Source organism: Pelecanus crispus, chromosome 1 (genome assembly GCF_030463565.1).
Source record: "Pelecanus crispus isolate bPelCri1 chromosome 1, bPelCri1.pri, whole genome shotgun sequence".
Classification (NCBI taxonomy): Eukaryota; Metazoa; Chordata; class Aves; order Pelecaniformes; family Pelecanidae; genus Pelecanus; species Pelecanus crispus.
In genome coordinates, this window is record NC_134643.1 from 28,195,658 (window position 1) to 28,223,237 (window position 27,580).

The following is a 27,580-nucleotide window of genomic DNA, read 5'->3' on the forward strand; positions in this document are numbered from 1 at the left end:
ACCAGAGCATGTGTAACTGCTCATCAAATGCTACACAGGGGGCCTGCAGTATTCAAGTGTTGTGCCTATACATGCTCTTCTGTCTCTATGCATTTTACCATAAGCATGAGTTTGGCATAGTGTAAGTAGTCAGAGCCCAAGGTGGAACCAGCAGTTGCCCTATTCTGGGGTGGGTGCCCTCACTGTTCTCCAGCTGTTTCTGCCTTCTTCGTGTGCATGTCTCCACACGAGTGAGTCAGGATTCAGTTTTACTTAATGGAGTAGCTTAATACAGAGAAATGAAGATAGTCTAACCTGGCCAGGAACCCAGTGAGACTGAGCCTTATGTTTGTCTGGTAGAGAAGAGATTTGGATGTTAACCTCCTGAGACAGAAACGGCTTTTCTGTGTTTTGGGTGAGTGTTTGAGCTGTGAGCCTCTATTTTTAAATGGCAGTGCTTAGGTATCTAGCTTCTGGGAAGGTGCAGGGTAACAACTCTCTGTCAAGGAAGATCTTCCCTGGTAGCACTACAAAAGGAGCATTGTTTCTTGGTGATTTTAGTGATGTTAGTGTGAGGATGTTTTGGATACCTTTGGTACCTTCTGTACAGTGGAAGGTGGTAGTAAATGCCAAATTCTGGAGCTGTAGGCTGGAGAGCAGGTGGCCTAAATTCTGTGTGCCACAGGACTGCAGCATGCTAGAGTCTCTTCCTGAATGTTACCCAAACATGCACTGGGTGTTGCTTGTAGTTGTGTCTGCTGTTATGCATAGCCATCTCCTGTTGGAAAGGAGGCGGCGATGTAAAGGAAATACCACGATCTGCCTGGGTGTGAAGAAACCTTTAAATAACACTCACTTTTTAGTTTGTCCTCAGCAATGGAACCACTGTGCATCTTTTGGATGCAGGGCTTGACTGAGGGGAAAAGCAGAGTGAAATATAAACAGTGTCTCACTTCTTACCTCGTTCGTAGGTGCCCTGCCAGCAGTAGGAGCAGAGGAAGAGGAAGATGCTGAATCTCCCTGGGATTCTGAGGTACTTTCTGTGAAGGACATGGGGGTTCCCACCAGAGGGGGGGGAGGGTAGGTAGAAGTAAGATCCAGAAGCACTTGAGAGCTTGATTTTGACTTGGGCCCTACTGCTGATGAGGCTTATTCTTTTCCTGCTTCTGCCATATGTTTGTGACTGGGGGCCCTTGAAATACTTCTGCTCTAGGCCAGCTGTTCAGTTAGGATTGGGATGAAGTTGGGTCAAGCTAATGACTTGAGTCTCATAGCAACTGGCCTTTGAGTTTGGTTTCTAGTATAGTATTGAAGCAGTGAAGTTTCTTGCTGCTTAAAATACTCTGAGCTTTTTACAGGGGCTGGCAAGATTGTTGCTTTTTCACCATACAGCTCTATTCTGCTGACCTGGTCAGTGTTTGTCCTTGGGGTCTACAACCTACATGGTTAGCTGCTTCTGAATAGATCCTCTCTACCTGTTGTAGGTGTAGTTCAGCCCTTTTTGAAAGTCATGTTCAACAGACATACTACACAATGCTGGCTGTGTTTGCCCTTTTAGTTCTTTCTGTCTGTGGTAATGGGCTAGAAGAAAACGAGCGGGGTCTGTAGCTAACCCCCTCTGGCTTTTCTTGTGAGGAAAAATGAGCTCTTCCCCACCCCCTTCTTAAAAATACAAGACTGAAACTTTTCTTTTTTCCTCTTAGGTAGCCTTAGTTTCCATAAGCTTTGCCTTGCTAGTCTGTGTTCAACCCAAATTGCCCTTGCGATTGGCAATAGCGATGTGTTCACGCATCACTGCAGGATACGTGCCTAGGGAACATAAGCACAAACTTGAATGTTGGGTACCAGTTCAGTACAAATATTGGATCACCACAGACCTGCAGTTATTGGTTCATAACCCACATCTTGAGTTAACCATGTTAATTCTCTTTTGTGGCTGTCCAGTTTGTCAAGGTTTATCAACATGACAGAATAGTTAAATGAGTTGTGAGATTTTTGCCTGAGATCTGAAAACACACACAAATGCTGTGATTTTCCAATATACTGTGTCTTGATGTGCCCTTTCCAAGGGTCATATCAAAGGTTTTTGTATCTCTAATATACTTGATGGCTTAGCAGCAGCTTTTTGGATAAAAATTAGTTGAAAATGCGTTTGTACCAATTCTCATGCATGTGTTTTAGATTATACAGACGGATTCTGAAAGTCCGAGAAAAGTATCATCCAGTGTGTTGCTCCCAGCTGCAGACAGACATGGAGCATGCTCACAGATTGTTTCAGGGGAACACGACAATGGTAACTTCATGGTGGACTAAATGTTTGTCTGTAAGCATTTATAGGCTAAAGTGAACTTTTATCAGTGTCTGTCTTAAGAATGCTGTTATGATGTGGGTGTGTGCTATAGCAATGAAGTGCTTAGCATTTGTTAATTAACACCAGTTATGACAGTGTGTACTGGCCAATTTGTAAAGGAAGTTGTCTTGTTTGCATTGTGTGTGTTCTTTGGACATGTTTGTATTTTTTTGGATTCAGGTTTTCATTGCATAGTGATGAAAATGTATGTGGTTTAGGACTGATGTGTCTGAACATTTAAACATTCTTGGATGATAATGCAGCAGAAGAAAGCTATGATCTGGCTAAGCATTTTTTTTTCCTAGCTTAATTTTTGATAGCTTTCTGTTGTGCTTTGCCTAAGAGCTGAAACGTGACTAAAAGTTCAGGTTTTGTTGCTAAAGGTTTCTGCCTGTAGTTTGTGACACTGTCTCTTGAGCATAGGATGGCAGGGAAGTTTTGCTGTTGGGGTAGAACTCTTTTGTGAAGGATTCCTCCTTTAACAAATGGTTTGTCAATCCTGTTTGTAGTATAGGTACAACAGAATAACTGAAGAAGCTAATCCAGTTTTAGTTCAGTAAGCTGGAAGCAAAACTTTACAAGCTCCTGGGAGCTTGTAAATCTACTTGTTGAGTAGTTGTCATGGAAGTCTGCTTTGTACGATTCTACTAAGTTTTAAAATCAGTGTGAAAAGGTGGGTACAAGGTGATATGGTAATCTTTCTAAGGTATTTCCATACTGCTCGAGCACCAAGTTTACCAAAATCAAATACTGTTTGGGTTTTAATTGATTGTTTTAAAATTTAAAAATTCTGCTGTGGAGCCATTCTTAGTAACATTTCATATACTTCTTTCATGAGAGGACTCAAACGGTAAGATGACTGAAGCAGAGGATTTGAGAAATATAGGTGGGCCAGTAGATTGTGTGGGTTTGGAAATGATTTAATACTGGACAAAAAATTAAAAAAAAAGTGTATTTGGAACTATGCTATAAATGGAGATTACAACCAAACCACACTTGTTTCTTTCATTTCTTTGCAAGCTAAACCAGAACAATCTGTTGAGAACTAGCTTGATTTTGCCTCATTGAATGACATTTGTATGAGATTTCTCTGTCTGCACCCATGCTTTCTCTGTCCCATCAATGGAAAGGAAAACACTCCTCAACATTAAACACTTGTAGGATAATCACAGCTATAGTGCTGTTGGACTGGTTTATGATCATTCATTACAGCAGACCAGCTTCAGCTTTTGAAATAATCCTTTTAGAAAGCAGGATTCAGCTCCTCAAAAGGACTAAATATTTTCATCTTGTTCTGTTAATGAGCATGACCTTATTGCTTCACATGAATTGTCCTAGTTCTGTGATGATTATTTTTTAAATCCAAGGTGCACGATGGGAAGTATGCATTGTCTATTTCTTGTATGCTGTATGATGAGGTAAATTAAATGTTAACTATTGTACTCTAGATGAAATAATGCTTGCAACTAATACTTAGTTGTAGAAACTACTGATGTTGAATGGAGTAAATGATACCTTCAATTAAATAAAAATAACACTTCCCCAAATATTTTTCACCTCTAGGCTTTTTGGAGAAACCAAACAATTCCCAGGTAGGTGTTTGTTCATGTCAGACTGACTACTTGTTCTGCTCATTAAATAGTATGTAGTTACCTTGATTTTTTTTTTTTTTTTTGTAATCATTGGATTGTGTCTTTCATAGCTGAAGACTCCTGAATCTGTTTTGGAAATGAATGAAAACTCTCCTAAAATAAGTCAGCAGAAATCAGGTAAAGTTCACTTCACGTGTTTCTGTGTTTAGCTTCATAATCTTTCTGGATAGGAGTATTTAATAAAGCATATGACTTACTTGTTTTGCAGATCTATTGGAGGAATTCGGTTTAGGAGATGCAGAGGATATTGAAGGTATTCATAACAGTCTCTTTGTAGTGTTCTTTTATGGACAGAGACATTGTACTTGCAAATTTTTTCCTAATATTAAATTAATGGTTCTAGCAAGGTGATCTGGGAACAGGAGGTCTGCTCAAATATGTCTCTGTGCATGTGTGTGCTCCCTTCTGTAGTCTGCCATTCGACACTGTAAATACCCTTCCATGATGTAGGCTTCCTCCACCATACCTGCTGTCATCTCCCCTTTTCAGGCAGTCCTCAAGTTTGCTTTCCTTCCAATTTCTCAAAAAAAAAAAAAAAAAAAACCCCTTCCTGATATTTCTGGTTCTCTGAGCATGTGCTGTGGCTGATTCCAGGCTAGGGATCTGGAAGCTAAGCTGTCCAGGAGCTGCAGGCGAGACAGAAGGGGTAATTCTTGGGCTCATGCTGTAGCTGCACGTAGCAAGAATTATTACTTGCCTGGCTTTTCTTTACCTGTCTGGCAGTTGTTTTGAAATATGTGTAGCAAATACATTCCTCTGAGGCCTCCCCCTCTTGTTTCATGGAGACTGGGAAGTTCAGAGGTAGGGGGAGGAGGTGGGGAAGAGAGACAAGGTGGGAGGAAATGGCAGTGTCAGCTCGTTGTCAGGAATTCTCAAAAGAGAAAGAAAACTTTGGAAACAAGGCTAAAAGTAAAGCAGCTATAGCTAGGCTGCTATATATCGGAGAGAGGATATATGACACTAATGGTCTTTTTTAGTGTCTTTGTTCTAATATTTATTGATTTGCATATTTGTTAACAAGATGAGAAACAATTCCCAATTAAGGTTTTAGAGTTTCTACAATCAGCTATTGAATATAAACCAGAGAGGGGTGAACAGATACGTAGGCAAGTTAAGTGAAGTAGGTAATCGGAAATAATTTTTTAAATTATTGTAACTTCTGAGTATGGAATACAAATAGTTCCAGGTTCTTTGGTATCCTTGTTTTAGGGGAAAAAGTACCGTTATTCTTTTGACAATAATAGAGGTTAAACTTCTCTCTAGGAAAAATATCTCCCTTCTCCTCTCGCCTTTGTCCTCTTCCTCTCTCTAACGTATTCGCAATGGGTAAGCAACAACAGGTCCTCTTTTGCCCTTCATTTTGCAGTGACAGTGTTTTTGTAAGATGCATAGAGGATTGTTAAAAGTTGTTCAGTTAAAACACGCGTTTTGGTTTTGTCTGTATTACACAGTAATGTGAAATGTAGCCCCATAGCGGACCAGTATGTTATAAAATTAAAAACACAGAAAGGAAAGACAGCCTTCTCGTAGCTCATTTCATGTCAGCTATTTTTCCTGTATGTCTTTTATTCATTTATGTCATGTTGTTTTTTACCTATGTGTTATCTTGAAGATCAGGTGTTAAGAAGTACATGTGAAAATTTCTTTCAAACTTTTATGTTTTGATTTGGGTTTAAGCCTTCTAGATTGCTTCAGCAAAGTATCATGATTCCTGTGGCACAAATATTTCTAACTCTTAAAAGGGTTGAATGCTACCCTTCACAAGTTTATTTCATAAATCTGGAAAACAGGTACAGTATCTTGCACAATTAAATGTTGAATGAGTGGTGAAATTTCCCATTCTGTTTACTTTGTTACTGACTCATAGTAATAACTTCTTAAAAACCTCTTTTGGGGTCAAAATTAAGTAGTGGTGTATAGAAGAGTGGCTGCTTTGCACTGTAATCTGCAAAAAGTCATTATGTAAGACAATTTATGAGGAGGGAAACCTCAAAAGAGAGAGGAGAGGTAAAGGCTAATTAGAAAGAATACTAAAGTCATCTTCCAACGCTAGCTAGAGAAAAGGTAGTGTAAAAGGTGGGGGATTTGCATCTTTTGTTTGCATAGGGGTTTCTATGTATTTATATGTTAGTGTCACAAATACGACTTTTTTACATGGCTTTGGTTTAGCAGCAATTTCAGATTTATTAATATTTTTGAGATAGATCACAGAATTAGATGTCATAATTCTTAACAGCGTTTAAGCATCAGCCAATTTAACAGAGCAATTTGATGGAGTTTGTTATAATCAAAATAGCGACTTAGTTAAAGATTTGAGAATGGCAAGGGTCACCCAAAATTTACAGCAGGGTTGCACACACAGAAGAGGTTTAAATCAAATCGCATACAGGCAGACCAACAAACAGCTCTAAATTAAATTGCATGCACACAGAAACAGACAAACAGTTCTGAGTCAAACTACACACACTGATGTTAACCTGTGAATAAAATTTCCCTTTTCGTGAGTTTCATGAACTACTCACTTTTACGTGCTGGCATTCATCAACAGATGGTCGTGAACCTCGCAAAATTGGGCTTTTGAGTCCTCGCAAAATCATCGATGGACGATCCTTCAATCCTCGCTAAATCTACCCTGAGAGGTGTCCCAGCTCAAGGGGGGGATAATGGGTCACACAGCCCGCTGTGGTCCTGGAGAGCTCCAAAGGTCTCTCTTTTGGATCACTATTTATAGGGTCTTGAGATGACTGACTTTAGTCAGTATTTTACATTCTGGCCATAATTCATGCTGAGTTATTCTGGTATACAATTTGGGCAGCAGATGGCCCAGGTGTGGACAGAATGCCTGATGCCCAAGTCACTGCATTAGTGACCAAGAAAACAGCACGATAGGGCTTATCCTGGGATCTCAGAGTGGCCTGGGAGGCTGCACCACCACAGTTAGTCACGAAACCAGATTCATACACTGCAGGTATCGATTAATAACAATACATGCTAGTAATAAAAGACTGTCAAAAATAATGGAATTTAATTTACACTGTGAATTTTTTATATACATTTTTTAAATGACAGCCTCCTCAGAAGCTTCACACTAGGGTTCTACCAGTGTTTTAACTAAAAATTTCTCCCTGTGCTAAAAGTGAAAAAGTCTTGACAATGAGGAGCCCATCCCTCTTTCACAATGTTGACAGAAGCCAATAATACAGAAAATACTCATGAATTACTGCTTCAAGAAAAGAAGAAATTTTACTTGCAACAGCTGACAGAAGAAGTCCTTATCTCTCTCTTTTTTTTTTTTTAGTTTATGGTTTTGAACTATTTTTCCAGTGGCTTAAGAGTTATTGACACCATGAGAACTGTAATTGCAGAGGAAGAACATTGTTGCCTTTCATCTGTCCTGCTTTTTTCCTTGTTCTGTGCCCATTGTACAGAAATTTCAAGATTAATTAAACCTTATGGAAAAGAAATCTTACGTGCTCCAAAGATCCTGAAAATCTTATCTAAAGACTGAGACTTCAGACTCAAATAGCTGCTGCTGAAAACTTTACTGTTGACTGTCGTGGACAAGACTGAATAGGAGTTTGGGTTGCTTTTGATTATAGCAGTATGGCAACTAATTTTAAAGTGTCTGGACTCTGAAACAGAATCCAAAACATTAAGACACCTACATACTCTGAACAGAGAATGTGAATTGCATGTTTAGAAGGCCAGTACAAAACTGAGCACTGACAGGTCTGCTTTTATCCAGCTTTCAGGCAGATACAGTCGACCAGAAAAGCCTTTTCAGTCTGTGTTGTGTAGTATTCTTCAGGAAAGGTGTCACAGCTCTCCTACATCCACAAAATACTTAGTCTGTCTTTTAAGCAAAATTGTGATGTCCATGTTACGTGGTGGGAGTGATCGCATGTATCACGTTGTATGGTAGGAAGCTGCATGCATGTTGCAGTTTGTGACCTGAATGAACATTGATCAAGTGACAGAAGAAATCTGGTAAGCATACTTTTATGGAAATGGTGTAGGAGCAGTCCCATCTATCTGAGAGATTGACCACCCCCTGTTGTGCTTGGGATGGAGAGACTTCTAGGAGTAGTAGAAACTCCGAGCACACTGATGTGTCTAGACTTTTCTCTTTCTAGGAGATACTGTTACCACCCAAGAGGCTCATGCGCAATTTACCAACATACTGAGTGCCTGCCTGTGCCCTGTTCTGCTCTCTTATTTTCCTTTTGTTTTCTGAAAGGATGTTACAAATCAGTGTGACACCTGTGCAGATACTTCTGTAGGATTTCATCAGGCTCCAATGCTTCTGGCCACCCCTTCCAGTTGGCACTCCCAGAACTGTATGCTCAGTGAGGGAGGGATTTGCTGGTTCAAATTATCCAGCCGCATTACAATTCTAGTAAGAGGGACAAGGACCCATCTACAAAACACTGTGCATAACTATTGGAGGAAAGGAAGATGTTGATCTACAGATTATGGAGGTTGTTTGTATAGGAGCTAAGAGTTTACTTATTCCAAGCATCTTGGTATTGATAATTTATGACACTCTCTACAGTACCTTTTATGGTGCTATCTATGACTGTTCCTTGACCACCAGCATCTTGGTATTGATAATTTATGACACTCTCTACAGTACCTTTTATGGTGCTATCTATGACTGTTCCTTGACCATCAGCACATCTGTTCTCTACTTCTAATGCTGGTTGGAGCCACCTTCTGCACCAGCAAACAGCTTGATATTGGGATATCTACAAGCATCAGTAAAGGCTAAATCTATTCTGTGATATTGAAAAACAAGAAAAAAGGGAAAATGCCTGTTTTCCTTACAGAACATTATTCTTAGATAATCATTAATTATTGTTATCTTTAATACTCGTCAGACTGTCTGAAATGCATTGTAGTCATCAATAGATCATCATAAAAACCCTGTGAAATAAGTGCTGTCAACCCACTAATGACTTGTGTGTTGGGAAATGCCTTGTGCTAAAATACCCAAAAAAGAAATTTACAGAAAATCTAGGAAATTGTGGCCGCTGGTGATTGAGGTGGGAGGAGAAGGTTGTTATTTCACACTGTGTAACCTGAGGTTAGAATCGACCTCTGGAGACCTGTATGACTGACTGAGGAGCTTAGGTTCCTAATTCAGCCATACGAGTTGTAACTCTCAGCTTGTATCTAATGTAATCCCCTTCAAGAAATGAAAGCTTGCAAAAGGAGTCACCTAAAGCAGAAAATGCCAGAGTGAGGTTGGCCATGTGACTTGTTAATTCTGGACCCTTTTGTATATGTATATGAGGTGCAGAGTCATTAAGGTGAAAAGCCTCCATCTCTGTTTTTAGATGCTACACTTGAGCTGCTGGGACTTGTTTCTTTCTGAATACTTGATACTTCAGAGTGTTCAGTGTGCCTTCCCCGCAAACAGTGACAATAAGTTGCTGCTTCTAAGTTGTGTCTGGGACTATTTGAAGTCCAATTCTCAGATGTAACAGAAAATCAAGGTAGGCACCCCATAATGGGGAGTCCAGACTGACTGCTTCTGAGGAGTTTGCGACCTGTCCAATATTACTTAGAAATTTTGAGAGAGGAAAGGGTGGAATCCAGTTTTCAACAATACAAGTGAAACATCCGGATCGTGGGTTGTTTCTCAACATTCACGAGCCTGTCTCTCATTGAATCTTCGATCTGTCTCTTCTGCAACAGATGAGGAAACAGTTTGAAATAATCAGTCCAGATCCATGTCAAGAGACAGATTTGTTTCATGCATGGACTGAAGCTGGGGCCTTAAAGGTTTCAAGCCTGTGGTTTTGTTGTTCATGATTTTCTGTGCACGACACACAGGGAAATTAAAATTGATGGAGGTACGTAGGTAGTTACTGCAGAACACAGTGTTGTGTGTGTCCCTGCCTCCTTCTTCCCTCTCATGCTCCTTTAAGAAACAGGAATGGTTTATTTGTGACCTTTATAGTTATTTTCAGCAAATTTCCTTTATACATTAAAAAATAAAATGCCCTGGAAGAAAGGAATTCACTCAGATGCATCTTAAATCTGTATTATGATAATTTTCTCTCTAGGACCTCACAAATTTGAGGGGATATGTTATTTTGTGTTAAGATTTTTTTCACAAATATGATGATTCAAGATGCTCTCTGTGTAAATAAGTAGTATGAAGTCATGCTGGTTATAAAAAATATGTATTTTTCACTGTAGGTGAGTATTCAGGATCTACCTTTCATATGTCATCGTCAGCTGAAAAAGAAGACATCAAGGATGCCATTGAAAACTATGGGGTGCAGGTATGTAAAAACAAATATTTTGAATTAGTCTGAATTGGTAAATTGTATTGTACACTAAGGTAAACTTCCCAGTCAGTGAATAATGCTGAAGGGAGAGTCCTGTAGATTAAGGTTGTATTATAGTCTGAAGTAAAGTTAGATATGATCTTCTTATGGTGGGTAAAATCCTTGTCATTATGTTGGATGCTTGCTGTTATACTGATTTGTTTCTAGCTGGTTTGCTTAAATTCTGACCAATGTTTTTCCTTTCATGTGGTGCTGAGAAACAGTGCAGTCAAATGCATTTTTTCCCTATGCAGAATGCACATTCAAGTGAGGAGGGATTTGGTTATAATCTGCTGATCTGTTTGATTAAACACGCACAGTCTTCCCCTTTGTAAGAGAAAGGTCAAACAAAAAAAACTTGAAATTTGGTGACCTTCCTGATGCTTTCCCTGCCTCTGCAAAATATACCTTTGTTAGTAAGTTTGAAAAGGGTTTTTTTTCAGAGGTCATTCTAGAGGGTAATAAGGCAGGCACCCTGTTTGTGTTGGGCATAGAGGACAGGACTGGATAGCGGGATCTGGAGTCTTCTGTAACACCTCAAGGGACAGTGGAGCAAATTATTTCCACCCTACACCAAGGCACCATGAAAGAGGGACATGCTTAATTTTAACAGGCAGAGCACAGAACTTAAGCCTATTGGAAGGTGGTAGTAGTTGGGCAATGAACTTGGGAATGGAGAGGCTGAGACAGATGGTGGCTGCCTGAGGTGCTCCTTCCCTGTTCTGAAAGGAAGAATTTTTGTAGAGGGGGAAAAAAGGGCCTGGCTAATGAGAAAAGAGAGTGAGGAGTTGGATGGTCTTAACCCATTGGGACACCAAGGCTGCAGGCCCTACTTAGAAGGGACCACAAGCTAAGGAGGCACGTGGGGAAGGAGCATGTTGGGAGGGGTGTGACGCATGACAGGAGCAGTCAGAACTGTGGAGGAACAGAGCATGGGGTCAGGGATGTGAGAAGGCTGGGTGGGGTTGAGCCATGGTACAGTTTTCATACAAGCTTGGGTTCCTGATTTTTGGGACAAGGGACGGAATAGACAGGTTTCCCCAATAAATGCTTTTCTTTGGGGCTTGGAATGGAATTTAATATTTCTGCGTCTTGGGTGAAGAAATAGTCCCAACTTAGCCAATTCTCCTTGTGGTGGACAGTTAAAAGCTTGTCATGTTCATTCACATTGTATTAGCTCAGCTGGCAGCGGACTGTAAAATGCCAGACAGTAGAGAATGATGGAGGAAGGGGAGTGCTAAAATATAGGCAGTTGTAATGAAAAATTATATGAAAGCAATAAAACCTGAAAAAAATTGCTTTGTGACAAATGCCACCAGTTACAGAAGGCAGGCAGGCTAAAAGGTAAAAGCAACCCTAATGTCCAGACAAATCTAATCCAAGAAAAACTGTTGTCTGTCAAGTAAGTCCTTCTATTTTTGAAAAAATGATGATTCAGTGAACCTTTAATTTAGTATCCCTTGATTTTTATTATAAACAATTGCTTTCAAAATGTCTTATTTCTATTATTTCTGTTGTATGATAGGATGAGTTTGCAACAGAAATTACCTAGATTAACTGTAACTTCCTTTTTCTTGGTAATCTTTCTGTCTGTACCTGTTTACTTAAGGATAAATATATTTTAGAAACTACCAACTTGATAGAAAAAACGGCACATGAAAATCAGACTGACAAAGCAGAAATTTCACATCAGGAAGCCCTAAAAGAAAATGAGGAATCGCACAGTGCTGGCAAGCAGTTAAGCCCAAAACCTTGGGAAGAAAGATATGAAAGAATGTGGGTTGAAAATGAGAAAAGGGAATTGAAAACAAATTTTAAAAACATTACAGCAGAACTGAAGCAGCTCTTTGGTGAAATTAATGAAACGGGGAAAACTACTTCCCTTGTGGAAGAAATGTCAAAAGATGGCTTCAGTGAAGAATTGAAGAGTTCTCATGTTGTTTCAACTCGTGCTACAGAATCAAGTAATAAGTTAAAAAGTAAAGGTGGATTTGGAGATATTAAACTTACACTAGGTGGAAAAGAACCCAAAATGGAAATTGTAATTCCGAGCCTTGGTGTCCTTCCTGATCAAAATAACTTAAATGCAAGCATGGAAGATACCTGGAGTACAGATGAAGAAGATAGCACAAACGATACAGATAATGCAAAGGTGCCTCTAGCAAAAGGAAAGGAAAAGGAAATGCCTACTATGGAAATGGAAGAGAATGAAAATGGAAGTAGTAGAAATGTAGAGGGAAGTCCTGAATACTCCCTGAGACATAGCTTAAAAACAAGTATTTTGGATGACATTTCTAATACTCTTCCTAAAATAAGACCTGTTTCTACAAGTGATGAAAATGCACTTTTCGTAACAGAAAGGAAACTTGGAAAAGACTCTGGATTTAACAGTTATGTTCCCAGGGACTGCCTTATCGACAATAATAAAATAAGAGAAACAGAAAGTGACAGTCTTTTTGCAAGTGCTCAGCAATCATGTGGCATGCTGAAAAGGAATATTGATGAAGAACTAAAACAAGATATGGAAAGATTTAAGAGTAAGGTAGGAATGCTGCAAGTAGTATTCCTGGCTTTGGAGAAAGAGAAGGTACAGCTGCAAAAAGAGGTAGAAGTTCACCTGCTACTCCTTATTCTTTAGTCCTCCTCCATATCAATGGTCCTGTTCACTTTAGCTATTCATCATTAAGGGAAGATGCTTTGTTCAATTGTTTTTTGTTTTAATGGAAATACGTTACTTATGAGTAAAGAGAGCAGTGGAGAATTGTGCTTTTCCCCATTATGTAATTGGAAGGTTTTTGGAAAACACAGAATGCATTATTGTTCCAGTTTAACAATAGGTGGCACTCAGTTCCAGTGTAAGTAGTTATCACTTCATTGCCATAAAAAGAAATGCACACAATTACATCAGTTCTGAATCAACGAATGAAAATAGCTTCTGAACAGGGTCTTGACTAATTATTCATTTGCTGTGATTTTTGCACGGTGTCTCTTCATTGCCCTTTACTAAAACTCCTGTTTGCTGTGAAACCATTTCTGCTTGTGCGTTTGGGATCTTTTACCCCACCCCACTCCCCCCGCCCCTCATATTAAGAAAGCAGTAGCCCAGCACACTTCCATTTCATTTTTTTTCTGTGTTTTTACAACTATCATTGTGCAGTCCTTCTAACTCTTTGTCCATCAGTAATGCTTTCACTTTTTTGTTGTTCATGTTTTAAGATACACTATTGTTTTCCTTCTAAGGGTTATGTTTTTGTTATATCTTTAATTATGAGTTAATTCAAAGTAGTTTCAATGACTTCATAAACTTTGTAAAATGCTTCTCTGTGAATTTAATTCTTTGTTTGTTTGTTTTACATGATTTCAGAGGTAAAATTATTCAATCTTGGATATGGTGTTTCTCTCTTCTAGAAATACTGAGAAATATATGAAGCTTAACTTTCTTTTTGTAGGTTGAGAAGGAAAAAAGCAAAGAAAGATGTTTCAAAATGCAGGCGGTGGCAAAACAGGAAGATCTTGATAAATTAAATACATCAGCAGGCAACATTACTAATCAGCAAATGAAACAAAAGCTTACTCTAAGGAAGAATGACTGTTTGAAAATGGAGAATGAAAACACTATAGACGAAAAAGAGAATAAGAATTTTTCATCTGAGGAGAGACCAAAATTGATTAAAATGCCGATGAAAGGGTAAACTAAGGAAATAATCTCTAATTCTTATTTGTAGTACTACATCAGTATCTTTTAGGTTTTCTAATATTGTAGTAGTTTCCTCAATGCTGAAAGCCATACTGGGTAGTCCAGTGCTTCTCAAACATTTAAGAGAAAAAGAATTTTTTAGAAAAAACTAAGCTTATAATGGTTAAAACTTATTGCCTGCTTTAAAAAAAGAAAAAGCTCGGGGCGGGGGGGGGGGGGGGGGGGGGAGAAACCAAATTCCTGTGGGTTTCCTTGTCAATACTGAGGCAAAATGAGTCTTCAAAACCAGAGTTGAAGACTGGAAAAAACAGTTATTTTTGTAGGAAATAGCCATCCAGAAAAGTAGGAACTTGCAGTTTACTTTGCTTTCTCCCTTTCCTAGGTGATTTTAATGATCTCCGTGCAGTTGGTGTTTTCTTTTTCATTACGTTCAGATGCTCTTTGTCAGGAAAAGGGAAAAAGAGGGTATTACCAAACCAATCTCAAAAGTTTTTGAAGAAGGCACAGATATTATTATGTAACCCTAAACAGGAGTTTTCTCCTGTCTGTCCTTAAAAGGAATCTCTGCTCTAGATACTTCCTCTAATGGGGATGTTAGATATCTTTCAGCTTACCTGAATCTAGCTCAATTGCACATTTCCCCCTTGTTCCTAGATGAAGGTTTTTTGAAATACTTGGCTGTCTTCCATGATCTGTAGAGTCAAGTCTGTGTTTTATCATAGATATTTTTCATCTCAGTTGTTTCTGGACATCATCTTAAGTATGTGTGTTTCACAGAAATATTTTATGTAAAGCTGCTCAATTGGTGATTTTTTTTTTCCTTTCTGTTCAATGTAGTAAATTTGCCCTGAATGCCAAAGTTGGAAAGAAAAATAAAAGACAGACTTCAAAGCAGAAGGCTAATCAGCAGATGAGCTCTTCCAGTGGGAATAAGTTTCAAGTACTGGATGATAGCACTTTCAGTGAAACCTCTCAAGATGAAGGAAGGTACTGAATATAAGGAATGTTATCAATAAAACTTACTTAATGATAAAAATTGACCTGAAAGCTAAAGGTAAGTTTTGTAAACCTGATGTGTACAGTGATTCTTGTTCTTTCATGTGACAACACTACCTAATGGCTTTTGTGTTCAAAAACACTTCCTTTTTGCTTAGAGTGCTTTGAACGCACTAGCCACGTTAATTATAAGGTCAGATGTGCACAGATTCTGAATTACCTGGGTACCTGTGCGTGCATAAATATAATTTTTTTAAAAAGGGAGAGGAGAGACTTACAAAAGAGCAAAACTACTCTTTCCCTGCAGGCATGTCAGTTTTTTTCTGCCTTTGTTTTTCCCCAGCTGTGTCCTTTCCGAACTTCTTGCCCACCCTGAACTTACTTGTGTGGGAGGCAAAGTGAGAAAGAGAAGGTGTTGACACTGTACAAGCACTGTTCAGCAATAGCTAAAACATTGATGTGTTATCAACACTGTTTTGGTCAGAAATCTGACACTAGCACTGTGTGGGTTGCTATGAAGAAAAGTAACTCTATCCCAGCCAGACCCAGTACACTAGAGAATCCAAAATTACGGTTCTTTGACCCATAAGAGAAGGATTCTCAATACTGAAGAGTGCTAAACCTCTAGTATTAATCAGGGAATGCACATAACTGTATATCTCTATATCTACATATCTGTAGCTGTAAGATTCCTATCATTTTGAGTGAAGTGCAAAGAGCAGTTATTTCAACTATTTGCTTAATATCTTGTGGAAAAAATAGCCTTCCAATAGACATAATAGTACACATTTTTTTCACTCTTCAATTACATCTACCAAAATTCTTATATTAAATTTTAGTTTAATTCACTTCTGAAACTAAGTTTTCAGAGCAACTTTAGATATTGTTCATAATATGCAATATAAGCATTCCAGTACTGAAATATATTTCTGTTTTCCAGACCTGCAGCAAAAACGGGGAGTAAAAAGAACAAGGTACTGTAAAATTAGTTTCTTGATAAATAGTTTGTATCAGCTTTTTATCGCTTAGATGGGAACAGCGTTTATGTAGTCATCAACCAGATGCACAAATTGCTGCTAGTATGCAACTTTATTATATTTGAGCCAAATCTGTGGGCTGTGAATGAGAGAATGAATCATTCGTGCATTTGTAATGATCTGTAATACTATATAGTTGTATACAGAAAATACTGTATTGTTTTTAGGTCAGCATACAAATGGATGTAACTGATGACCTTGATCTAACTCACTCATCTGACACAACTTCAGAGGATGTTGAATTACCAACTTCAACCTACAAAGAGGCTATGTTGCTGTTAGAACAGCTTAGCGTGGATCATACGGGTATGTTTTCAAGTCACTTTGTCTTCAGCTGTTACAAGCTCCTCTTTTAAAACATGATTTCTTTATATGCACTCCTAGCTATTTTAGTTTTGTATTTTGATCTAATATTTCTTTATGATTACAGATCCCCCTCAAAAGATGTGAAATTATCTCACCTAACCTTAGATGTCTGCCTGTATTGTCAGCAAACATGCCTTACTTCATCATTGGTTCTCTGTCTAGTCAGAGCTGGAGAAACAGGTTCTTGCAAAGTACAGTTCAGCTCCTTCCAATGCAGTCATCAAAAGTTAGCAAGATCTTCTTTTTCCTCTTCATATCCCCCCAATAGTTCATGACAAGTACTGCAGCAATATAACAGCTTTGCTTAAATATATGTATATAAAATCAACTGTCATAATATGCTTGTATATATACACATAGCATTATATAAACATAAGGGTCACTTACTATGTCTATTAAAGTACGCTAAAATTTTGTTAGGCAAGGGTTAACCCTTTAGCTAAAGTTAACTAACTTTAGCTAAAGGCCAAACTCCCACACAGCACTGCCCTCCCTCAACAAGACAAAATAGGATGAAAAGGCTCGAGGATCAATATAAAGGCAGGGCTATCACTTACCAGTTACTGTCACAGGCTAAACAGCCTCCACTTTGGGGAAACTTAACTCTTTGTTACCAATTAACATAGATTTGGATAGTGAGAAACAAACACAAAAGAATTCAAACACCACCTCCCCACTGCCCTCTTCTCAAGCTCAACTTCACTCCCTCACTCCTGACTCCCCTGCCCTTCCCCAGGCAGCACAGGGAGGCTAGGGTCTGCAGTCAGGACATAGCAGTTTCCCTCTGCCGCTCATTCTTCCTCCCACTTTTCCCCTGCTCCAGAATGAGTCCATCCAGGGGCTGCAGTCCTTCAGGGAGAATCTGCTCCAGCCTGGGCTCTCCGTGGGCTACAGGTCCTTCAGGAAATACCTACCTGCTCTTGCATGGGGTCCTCCACACTGCTGCTTTGTGGATATCTGCTCCAGCATGGTCCCCTCCAGGGGCTGCAGGGAAATACCTGTTCCACCATGGTTTCTCCATGGGCTGCAGGGGAATCTGTGCTCCAGCTCCTGGAGCACCTCCTATCCCTCCTTCTTCACTGACCTTGGGTGTTCACAGAGCTGTTTTTCACATTTTTTTCCCATGTCATTTGCCTGTGTCGTGGTTTTGCCCTTTCCTAAATACTTTTTCCCTGATGTGCCACCGGTGTGGCCGAGAGGCTCAGCCATGCCCTGCAGTGGGTCTGTTGGAACTGGCTGTGTCCAGCATGGGGCAACCCCTGGCCTCTTCTCAGAGACCTCCCCACTACCTGCAGTCTTCCCACTACCAAAGCCCTGCCACCTACACCAAATACAGCAAAGCGTTAAATTATTTATACATTGGAAAGTATTTGTGCATATGTGCAGCTTTGTATTTTCTATCTCAAAATAGGTTCTGCTATTTTGTTGAAAATTCAAAACATACTTCTTGAATATGAACAGATAATAGAACGTGAAAAAAATCGGTATGCAGCTGTCTGGAGAGAAGTAAGGAAACTGGAAAGTGAAAAGGAGGAGTCACAATTAATAGTGGAAGAGACTCAAGATTTGAAATCCATATTGGCTCACCAAGAAGTAGAATGGAAAAGTGATATCCAAAGCCTTAAGTATGTAACCTTGCGTTCTGATAATGTGTTAACCTGTCAGTGTTCGTGTTCCAGAAGATGCTGATGGTACAGGCAATAGGATGAGAAGTTTCTAGTCTTTTGGGGTTGGGTTTTTTGAATCCCACAGGCAAGTTCTGTTATAAAGGACATAATTTCAGGGGGAAAAAAGCCTGGATATTAGCTCCATGTAAAATCTGGATGTTGTTTTAACTTTTTAAAATAGCAATAGAAGAGAACAAGAGACTACATACGGGAAAATGAGACTTATAAAAGAGATTTATATGAGAAATGTATTTTTTTTGATTTTGTCTTTGCAGTTTCTGTTGGTGTATAATATTAGGAATTCTTGTAACTCCACAGAATGCAACTCAGAACAGAGCTTAGAGCATTTGCTTGCTTCCTTGCTTGTTTATCTGAAAGGTCAAATTTGGGATTGCCCCTTTCCCCATACTCCTGAGCTAGACCTGGATGCTATGAGGTTTTTAATCACTGTTCACATCACTTCAGACAGGAGTGGCCAGCAGGCACCCTATGAAATTCAGCAAGGACAAATGCAAAGCCCTGCACTAGGGAAGGAGGATCCCCTTGCGATGATGTACCATGGGATGGCCTGGCTGGGGAGCTTGCTGAGAAGGCCCTGGCGGTCTTGGCACAGAGCAAGCTCAACACGAACCAGCGTGAGCTGGCAGCTGAGAAGGCCAACGTCATTCTAGGCGCTATTAAGACCAGCAGAGCCAGGAGATTGAGGGGACTGATTGTCCGCCCCTACTCAGCACTTGCTGAACTGTGTTTAGAGCACTGGGTCCGATTTTTGGCTTCCCAGTACAAGAGAGACCTTAATTGATACATGTGAGTTCAGCAGAGAGCTAGCAAGTTGGTCAGGTAGCAGGAGCACCAGCTCTGTGAGGAGAAGCTGAGAGAACTGGGCTTCAAGGAGTTGTGCCTCCCAGTATGTAGAAGAGGATTATGAGGAAGGCAAAACCAGTCCCAACTTGGCCTGGATTTGACTCCAACCATTTTTCAAAATTCACAAATATCTATCGATTACAAAGAATTAATATTTTTATTCTAAATTCTCAAAGCAATATTAACTTCACACTTATAAAAGCTATACTTTTTGTGCAGTTACACCAAAAATTATATCTAAAGCTTTTTCCTTGCAATATAAGCCATTCAAATACAAATGTACAAATGTTACTGTCAGTCTTTCGAATAATTTATTAGTGGTTGCCAATACTTGTTTTGCAGAATTTCTAAAGCAGACTTTCAATTGGCAGCTCTCTCCTTATGTTAATACTTGATTTTTGTTGTTGTTACTGACTGTTGCAAGGATATAAAAAACAATATTCAAAATAATTATCAAACATAAAACTGCTTTCATGTTTGGGTACCATGGATGCACCATGGGCCATTTTTTTACCATGTTGGTGTTTATTGCTGATTGTTTCAGATAGTAAAGAAGTTGACATTCCCTAAGGCTTTCATTATAAATTAACTTCAAAATTAAATTGCTGTTGTTTCTCCCAGATGTAGATCCGTTGAGGTTTAAAACTTATTTTTAGTCATATTAAGCTTTGAACATTGACCTCATTCTTGAGTAAATAGAAACTGCTTGCTGTTCCTATGGTCAGCAGTTGTTTTAGACTTACAGAAGGTTTGCTAAAAAATTGTTTGGTCTGTCATAGATAAGTGGCGTGCTGCTTCATCAGTATTACTTGCAATCACTGAATCTGTAATGTGTAGGCAATGCTCAGCATATTAAGAAAATGTATATTAATCATAGTAAAAGTTTATGATGCTTTAATCTGATAAAACAACAAACTCCATTTGAATGAAGTATCTGTAATATGAAGATGATTTTTTTAAGAATTACGGAAATGTGTGTGCTACTATATATTTACCTATGCAAACTTACTTGCAAATAAATAATAAATCATTCAATGGTTTATTTCTGTATTTTGTACAATTGATACCATGGATAATAGAATGTGAAGTTAGAATTCTTTAAAAAGTTAAAAATTACAGCAAAAATACAAAATCTGGGAAGAATTAACATTTTTATGGTTTAAGTTGTCTCTGCAAGTTCAGAGTGTGGAATATCCATTTTTTATATCAGTGCTTTACTTTCTCAAATATTCTGTTAAATCCCAGATTTACTTTGAAACAAGAAGAGGAGAAGAGGCTCAGAGCAGAAACACTATATGAGAAAACAAGAGAAAAACTCAGAAGTAAAGAAGATCAATATTGTAAAGAGATGGAGGAGAAACAGCAACTTGAGTTACACTCAAGGAATTTAGAAATGGAGTTAATAACATTGAGGAAGCTCTTGAAACAGGTATATTAAATAATGAGTTAAACACTTGTCATCTTACTTTTCGCTTCTTTTTAATTGGCATTGTATTCCAGTATGCCTAAAGAAGGAGGTACTTTGTTCATGGAAGAGGCATTGGATAACTATTGCCAAATTTTGAGGACAGTTGTGAACTGTTTGTATTTTTTTTCTTTGCAAGTTCATGACTCCTTTTCTCCTTTTTCAAAATTTAGGTTTCATTTGTATTTCAGGCAAAGCCTGACTTTGAGTTATTTTTCTAAATTACTATAAAACATTCTGTATTTCTTCTTGATTTTTCAGAAGAAAATTAAAATTTATTGTTTATAGATGGATTATCATAACTGTGGGGAAGCAAAAATATTTAGAAGAATCCAAAGGAGAATGGGAAGATATTGCTAGCTCTGATTTTTCTCAAGATGCAAGTAGTTTAATTGTATTATTGCAGGTCGAAGAAGAGCGTGATGAAACACAGAGACTGCTCTCTCAGGAGAAGAGTGCCAGAGCCCTGCAAGAAGGAATTTTGAACAACCACCTTTGGAGACAGAAGGAACTAGAAGAAGAGACAAGAACTATAGGAAAAAATTCAGAGGTAAGCAGATTTTTTTTAAAAAAAAAATTAATTAAATTTCACCATGTTCGTTCTAAAGTCATAATAAATCTTATATAATTTTATCTGCTTCTTGATGGATTATTTACAGTTTACAAATGTAACTTAACTGTGTAAATACCTTTTTTGTTTTCCCTTATGTCTTTAAAAGTTCTGGGAAGCAGCATCAGTCGTGTATGTACCTGAATTGCATGTGCAAGTAGGAAAAAATAGATGACACTGTTTACCCCATTTCTTAAGCTAACTCTTATTTTTCATTTCAGAGACATTTTAGCATCACTTTTTAAGGTTTCTAGCAGTGAAACACCTAGCTAGCTATGTCAAGGTTGACCAGGAAGAAAGTTGTCTGATGCTCACTCTTTGTGTTCCTGTTACTTGGATTTGTTTTTAATTACTTACTCACTTATCAAACTTACTTACTTAAGTATGCCTTTCTTTTCCACCTCCACATACTAAAATTTAATGAAGGAATATCAGCAATGAATTAAAATCTCTGTAGGAGTTAGAATAATTGGAGGAAAACTGGAGAAGAAAAAGCAATCATAAACACTATATTAAAAAAAAAAATCTTGAAAAGAGTTTACTGAATTTACTCGGAATGTGCAGTGCTTCGAAGAATTATTTGTTCTTGGCTGTGCTGCCCAGTAAACATAGGGTGAATATGTTTATGTGGAAAAAAGTTTTAGATAGATATATATATAGATATAAAAAATGAACAGGAAATAGCAAGACTATTGCATTCCAAGGATGGTTGAGTTGTATAGCTAACTTTCAGTAATACAAAAGATAAGTGTTAAGAAGACATTTGACAACTGATGCAAGATGAAAGGTAGCATTTATATTTGTTTCAATTTTGCTGAATGTCCCAGAAGGAAAATACCTTTTTTAGCCTTGTTTTTACCAGATTTGTAACACAGCTAAATTAACCTTAAAGGGAATATTTTAAAGGCATGCACACACAAGAAAGCACTGTCATTTTAAAAGCTTTATACCAGAGGTATTTTAAATAATTTTATTATTTGGTTGCTGGGTTAAAAAAAAAAAAAAAAGGCATTGTATATTTGGGATTTTCATTTAGGTTTTAATGGTATGTTACACTTCCAGTGTGTGCATACATTGTACATGTGCATGGGTTCATAGAGTAACTTATGTATTACCTGAAATTTCACTCTCATCTTTGAAATCATGCTCCAGTATTGTTAAAATGCAGTTTGCTGCAGTGGTTTTGTGGATTCATTTCCCAGCTGGCTATTTTTTCATGTTCCCTGTCATTTAGGAATCCACCACTGAGAGAGAAAAGGATCTGTTGTTCAAAAATCAGTTACTACAAGATGAGATTTCTATGCTAAAACTAGAACTTGATCAAGTAAGACTTAGGCACCAGGAGGAAGAAGGAAAATATGTAGAGGAAAATGAGACCTTGAAAGAAAAAAATGAAGATCTCAAAAAGGAACTTAAACTGAACGAGGAAGCCTTAACACAAACAGTTTTTCAGTACAATGGACAGCTGAACTTATTAAAGACAGAATCTGCAGTGCTAACTTCCAAACTTGAGCAGACAAAAGAAAGCAAAGACAGACTAGAGACAGAAATTGAATCATTTCGTTCCCGCCTGAACACTGCTGTTCAAGAACTTGAACGTCATCAGTCATCAAAAAGTGATGTTGAACGAACATTTCAGAGAGAACGTGATGAATGGCTTCGCTTGCAAGACAAGCTCCATTATGACCTCTCTGATGTGCGAGAAACCAACAAGAGCTTGTCTCAGCAGTTGAGTAAAGCTGAAAGCAAAGCTAATGGTCTAGAAAACGAGCTTCATCAGTTGAAACAAATGCTCAGAGAAAAAACATTGCTTTTAGAAATGACACAAAAAGAATTAAGTCAAGCCCAGTGTCAGGCAAAGGAATGCGATCATGCTCGACAACTTGAGAAAGATCAAGTAAGCAAACTTACAATAAAGCAGGAATCCATGCAGGAGCGATTGGCCCAGCTCCAGAGTGAAAACCTTTTACTCCGTCAGCAACTGGAAGATATGCAGAACAAGGGGATCATCAAAGAAAAAGTAGTGAATGATGTGCAGGACCGGTTTAATGATATTTTCAACAAACTCAGAGCTGATACTGAAAAGCAAGTTTATCTAGTGGAAGAGAGAAACAAGGAATTAAATGCCAAGTGTAATGATTTAAGAGAACAAGTCTTTAAATATGAGACTGACAAAGTAGAAAGAGAGGTAATGTATACACTTAGAAAGAACAATTTAAAGTTTGTCAGTTCTTGAAATTATTTTATGTTTCTAAATGTACCAGGTATAAGTTATATGCATGGGACTGAATAATACTGATTTGTTCTGATTTGTCGTGTTTCTCTTGGAATTGAGGAAGGCTTTGGCAAACAGGATGTTACTGCTCAGATCTGAGCACAGAACAGAAAAATGGTATCCAAATCTAACCTTTGATGAAGAAAGGTGATTCTTCTCTAGAACTTCTTTCATCTGTTTCCTTTTGTCCATTTTACGCTCTATAGAATGGTTTTATGTATTTGATGGGTTTTATACATGTATTGCACTAATGACACAAATAAGGGTGGTATAAAAGGAAGAACCATCCAATATGCAAGGGTTGAGAAATGAAGACGCAGACAACTGAAGTGATGGGGGATGAATCTATATTAAGCTCCTACAGAGGAAAAAATATTGTTTCTCCATAAGTTGCTATCAAAATTGAAGAGTATTAGTAGTGTCCAGGTGTTAATTTATATATGTGTTTTGGGAGTTCTAAGGGGCCTGCCTGTTCCTTGAGAAGTTAATTTCAGACACCAACCTAAGCTTTCTCTTCTCTATTTTATGATGTGTAGCCATATTTAAATGTGTTCTTTATGGCTCTGTGAAAGACTAACTGGACAGAAGGCTAATTAGGAAATCAGTTAAACTGTCTTTCTGCAAATTGATGCAGTACCTGAGTATGAAACATGCTCCTGTGCAGAGCACTAGCATAATTTTGTCACTCAGACATGCATGAACTAAGTGTTGCTCCCATTTCTGCATGTAGATGTGTTTTGTCAAGAAAAAGGGTGGAAGAAAATAAAGGCAGGGGTAGGAGCGAGGAATAGGTAGACAGTTGAAATAGTTATAGGTGATGGGAGAATGTATTATTACATATATTCCTAGGAGTAGGTAGGGTCTTCTCTTGATAGAGTATTCTACCAATTCCAGGTAAAGCAATGATTTTAAAGTTGCCGTAGCCATTTTGTTTAACCTTTCTTTACTTTCTGGAAAATAGGAACTAATTGCATTCAGTATTTAGACACTCTGGTGTAAGGTTTGCCTCTCTTAATGATTTAAATAGTTATTTAAAATTACATTTCCTTCTTCATAACAAATCCAGAATCTTTGAGTAAGGTAAATATCTGCGTGTGTCAGATAACCATCTTACTCTTTATTTCTCAGTTACTTGGGGCAGGGAAGAACTCCAGCAGTGCCATCAATCATTTTAGTCTGTGAATTACTTTGTATTCTTACTACCAAAATAACAGCTTCCTTTTAAAGATACTAGATATATATGAACTATCCAGATTTTTTAAAAACTAATCTGTCAGTATAAAGGCAGTTGTTATTCTAAAACAAACTCGGTAAGAAGACTGCAAGAGGATGTGATTCAACATACACTTAAAAGTGTATTCATTTAATTATACTTGTATAATGGAAGAATAGAACAAAGAATGATCTAATACAAAGTCCTGCCTTTGGTCATCAGAGAAATATCTGCAGTCAAACTATAGCCCTTACATCGCAACAGATTTCTTTGGGTTTTGTTAGAAAAAAATACATGATTGCAGTGTGTGCTTGTGTATTGTTCCAAGAATAATACTTGAGTCTTTTTTTATGTATTAGGAAACAGAAATCTTCATGAACAGCTGCTGACAGTTTGGAGGTGCTCAGCTGAGAAAGACAAAGAGAGGTCATAATCTGTGCAGATGCCTGCTGCTGGCAGGCAAAATTTCATACCTTTGAGTTCAACTCGAAGACAAATCTAAGACAGGTCTAATTGTATAATCAAGTAAGTTAAAGTAAAGGCATATTTCATGTTCTTACAATTTTCCTCATGCTCATTTAACTGTTTTATTAGGGCACGGTCAGACAGCTGCAGCAGGAGCTTGCCGATGCTCTTAAAAAGCAATCTATGTCAGAAGCTTCGCTTGAAGTAACTACACGCTACCGCAGTGACCTGGAGGAAGACAAATTGCGCTTGCAAAAGGAATTGGAAAAGGTTAAAACCAAGGTATGTAATGTCTGTAACTATGTGAATAAATCTGAGGGTGGCTGTTGAAAATAGGAGCGAATATTGTCCTAAAACCTAGAAAAAACTTCAACAGGATAGATTTAATGATGTGTGAATGAATTGCACTGTTTTATAAACTTCGTGTCCATGATTATATTATCTTTGACACGAGGACACTATGTCCTTACTTTGACAAAGGCTTGTATTTGCTAAGGTGCTATGCAAAATAAACTGATGTGTCTATAGCTTATTGCATATAGCTAAGCCAAGCAGGTTGTCTGATTTCTGAAGAACAGTAGAAATAGTGGACTGCATCTGGGCTTTTTTGTGCTGTCTATGCTTCCCCCCCCCCCCCCCCCGCACCAAGTAACATGTCGTCAATGCTTTTGTAACTTATTCTGCATATATCTATCTTCCTCTGCACCCACCCTGCCCGCCGCCCCCCTCACACCCCCCTTCTTTGGCCCTGTTGTAATTTGCCAGCCTTAAGTGGGCTTCTTGCAAGTGATTTGTAAGCTACTTTCTGAGATGGGGACCACCTTTTGCAGTGTTCTTACAAAAACTGAAGTATAGAGGCCTTGGAGTTCTGAAATAGAAATGATCTTAAATCTCTTTGAGGGACCTGTGAAGTCACTTTAGGAGAAGGATGAACTTTTTAATTCATATTTGCAATGGAGAAGTAAACAAGTGGATACAAAGAGTGTCACGAGTCACTGAACGGGTGGGAGGGGCAGTGTCCGTGCTTAGAACAGAGCTATAGGAAATCAATGACTGGATGATCTTAAAGGTCTTTTCCAACCTAAACGATTCTATGATTCTGTGATTCTATAATGTAGGGATAGGAGAGGCCAGTATGAAAGATGAGGAAGTAACACGGTTTGTTTTCATTTGCTAGTCGAAGTGAAGGTTTGAATGTACCTGAAATGATTACAGCTCTTTGAGTAGAGTGTACGTGCAGATATATGCGGTACTTGAACTCTTCAGCAGCAGTTGACTCCTCTATATGAAAGCTCACCTGACCACTGTGGATTCTTACTGTGATTTTACAGTTGCGGGAGTTGGAAGAACAGCATCTTCAGTCTGAGCGTTGTGTGCATGACTTGAAGACTGCCTTGGATAACAAGGAAAGAGAAGTAATAGCTTCTTCCCAGAAACTGCAGGACCTCCTGTCGGCATCTTCTGGGACTAATACTACTATAAAACAACTGGAAGAACACGTGCAACGGTGAGACAAAAACACAGTGAAGCAAAGGTGTCTCTTGCTTTCTGGCATTGTGTGAAAACAGCAGGATAGCCTTGTTGCATCACAGCAAGTTCGTACATGATTTTGCAGGATGCTTTTGTTTCAGATTATGTTATTTCACACTGTTCTTTCAGAACCGGTGCTCTGGTGCATTTCTGTAATAAGAGCTGTGCTTCTTTTTAAGCCTTGAAATTGAAAACGCCAGATTGGAAGCCACAGTCCAGCAACAAAGCAATAGGATTGAAGCCCTTCAGAGAGACCTGCAAGCCTCTGCCTCAGTAAGCTGGTCATAAACTTCCCTTTTAGTGAGCTCCTGAGCCTAGTTACCTCTTTCTGGGGGGAGATTTTAAGATGAGGTTTTCCTGGACACCCGTGGAGAACTCCGTTCCTCTGTTCTACTGAATAAAGGCTGCTCGGAAAGCAGCCTGGCCCATTCCCCAGCTTTCTGGTTTTGAGAGTTTTCCCATGCTACTAGAGCAAGTCCTACTTAATGCTCTAAAAGGCAAGGATTTGACACAAATACACTGGTGTAACTATTTCCTGCTTTACACCCATCATGACACCAGATGCTGCTTCAGACACTTGTTGCAATGTGTATCATTAAAGGTATTCATAAAGTTAACTCATGGAAATTCCACAGAGAATATTGATGCCAAGTGCTTCATGCCAGAGGCCTGACTGGCATCATCAGACTGGAACAAAAATTATACTCCCCAGAGCTTTTGCTGTGCAGATGTGCTTTTGGTTTTGGCTGCTTGGTGTGTGTTTGTTTTCATGAAACAATGAAGAGGAATGCCTGTGGTATCATTTGCAGAACTCAGTGCCAGCCTTGGAATTTCCAATGTCCCTATGCAGTGGTTAGTTTTAGCTCAGATAAGGTGCTTTCATCTGTGGCCTCTATGAAGCAAATTATTTTTATATTGTAACTAGTGAACTAGGGTTCTTGTTACGACTGCAGTTGTTAATTCATGCTGAGGAGATTTTGAAAATAACTATATGTGAAAGTTACACTTTGTACTGATATTGACAAGAGAAGAGGGAAGGCAGCCATGATGCTGGTCCTTCCCCCTTGGTTAATAGGGCA

The 27,580-nt window shown here is 38.5% G+C and overlaps 1 protein-coding gene across 1 annotated transcript in view; it reads left to right on the forward strand.

The window, feature by feature from the left end:
• The window catches only part of ANKRD26 (ankyrin repeat domain containing 26), a 61,546-nt gene that overhangs the window by 18,437 nt on the left and 15,529 nt on the right, over positions 1 to 27,580 (forward strand). Inside the window, exons 13-30 of the mRNA XM_075716459.1 lie at positions 951 to 1,012; positions 2,170 to 2,272; positions 3,893 to 3,921; positions 4,032 to 4,098; positions 4,190 to 4,234; positions 10,186 to 10,271; positions 11,926 to 12,921; positions 13,766 to 14,004; positions 14,851 to 15,000; positions 15,950 to 15,983; positions 16,214 to 16,352; positions 17,824 to 18,037; positions 20,189 to 20,372; positions 20,815 to 20,958; positions 22,253 to 23,206; positions 25,101 to 25,253; positions 26,303 to 26,478; positions 26,681 to 26,774. Of these exons, the coding sequence (XP_075572574.1) occupies positions 951 to 1,012; positions 2,170 to 2,272; positions 3,893 to 3,921; positions 4,032 to 4,098; positions 4,190 to 4,234; positions 10,186 to 10,271; positions 11,926 to 12,921; positions 13,766 to 14,004; positions 14,851 to 15,000; positions 15,950 to 15,983; positions 16,214 to 16,352; positions 17,824 to 18,037; positions 20,189 to 20,372; positions 20,815 to 20,958; positions 22,253 to 23,206; positions 25,101 to 25,253; positions 26,303 to 26,478; positions 26,681 to 26,774 (3,869 nt within the window). The remainder of the gene's footprint in view (positions 1 to 950; positions 1,013 to 2,169; positions 2,273 to 3,892; positions 3,922 to 4,031; positions 4,099 to 4,189; positions 4,235 to 10,185; positions 10,272 to 11,925; positions 12,922 to 13,765; positions 14,005 to 14,850; positions 15,001 to 15,949; positions 15,984 to 16,213; positions 16,353 to 17,823; positions 18,038 to 20,188; positions 20,373 to 20,814; positions 20,959 to 22,252; positions 23,207 to 25,100; positions 25,254 to 26,302; positions 26,479 to 26,680; positions 26,775 to 27,580) is intronic.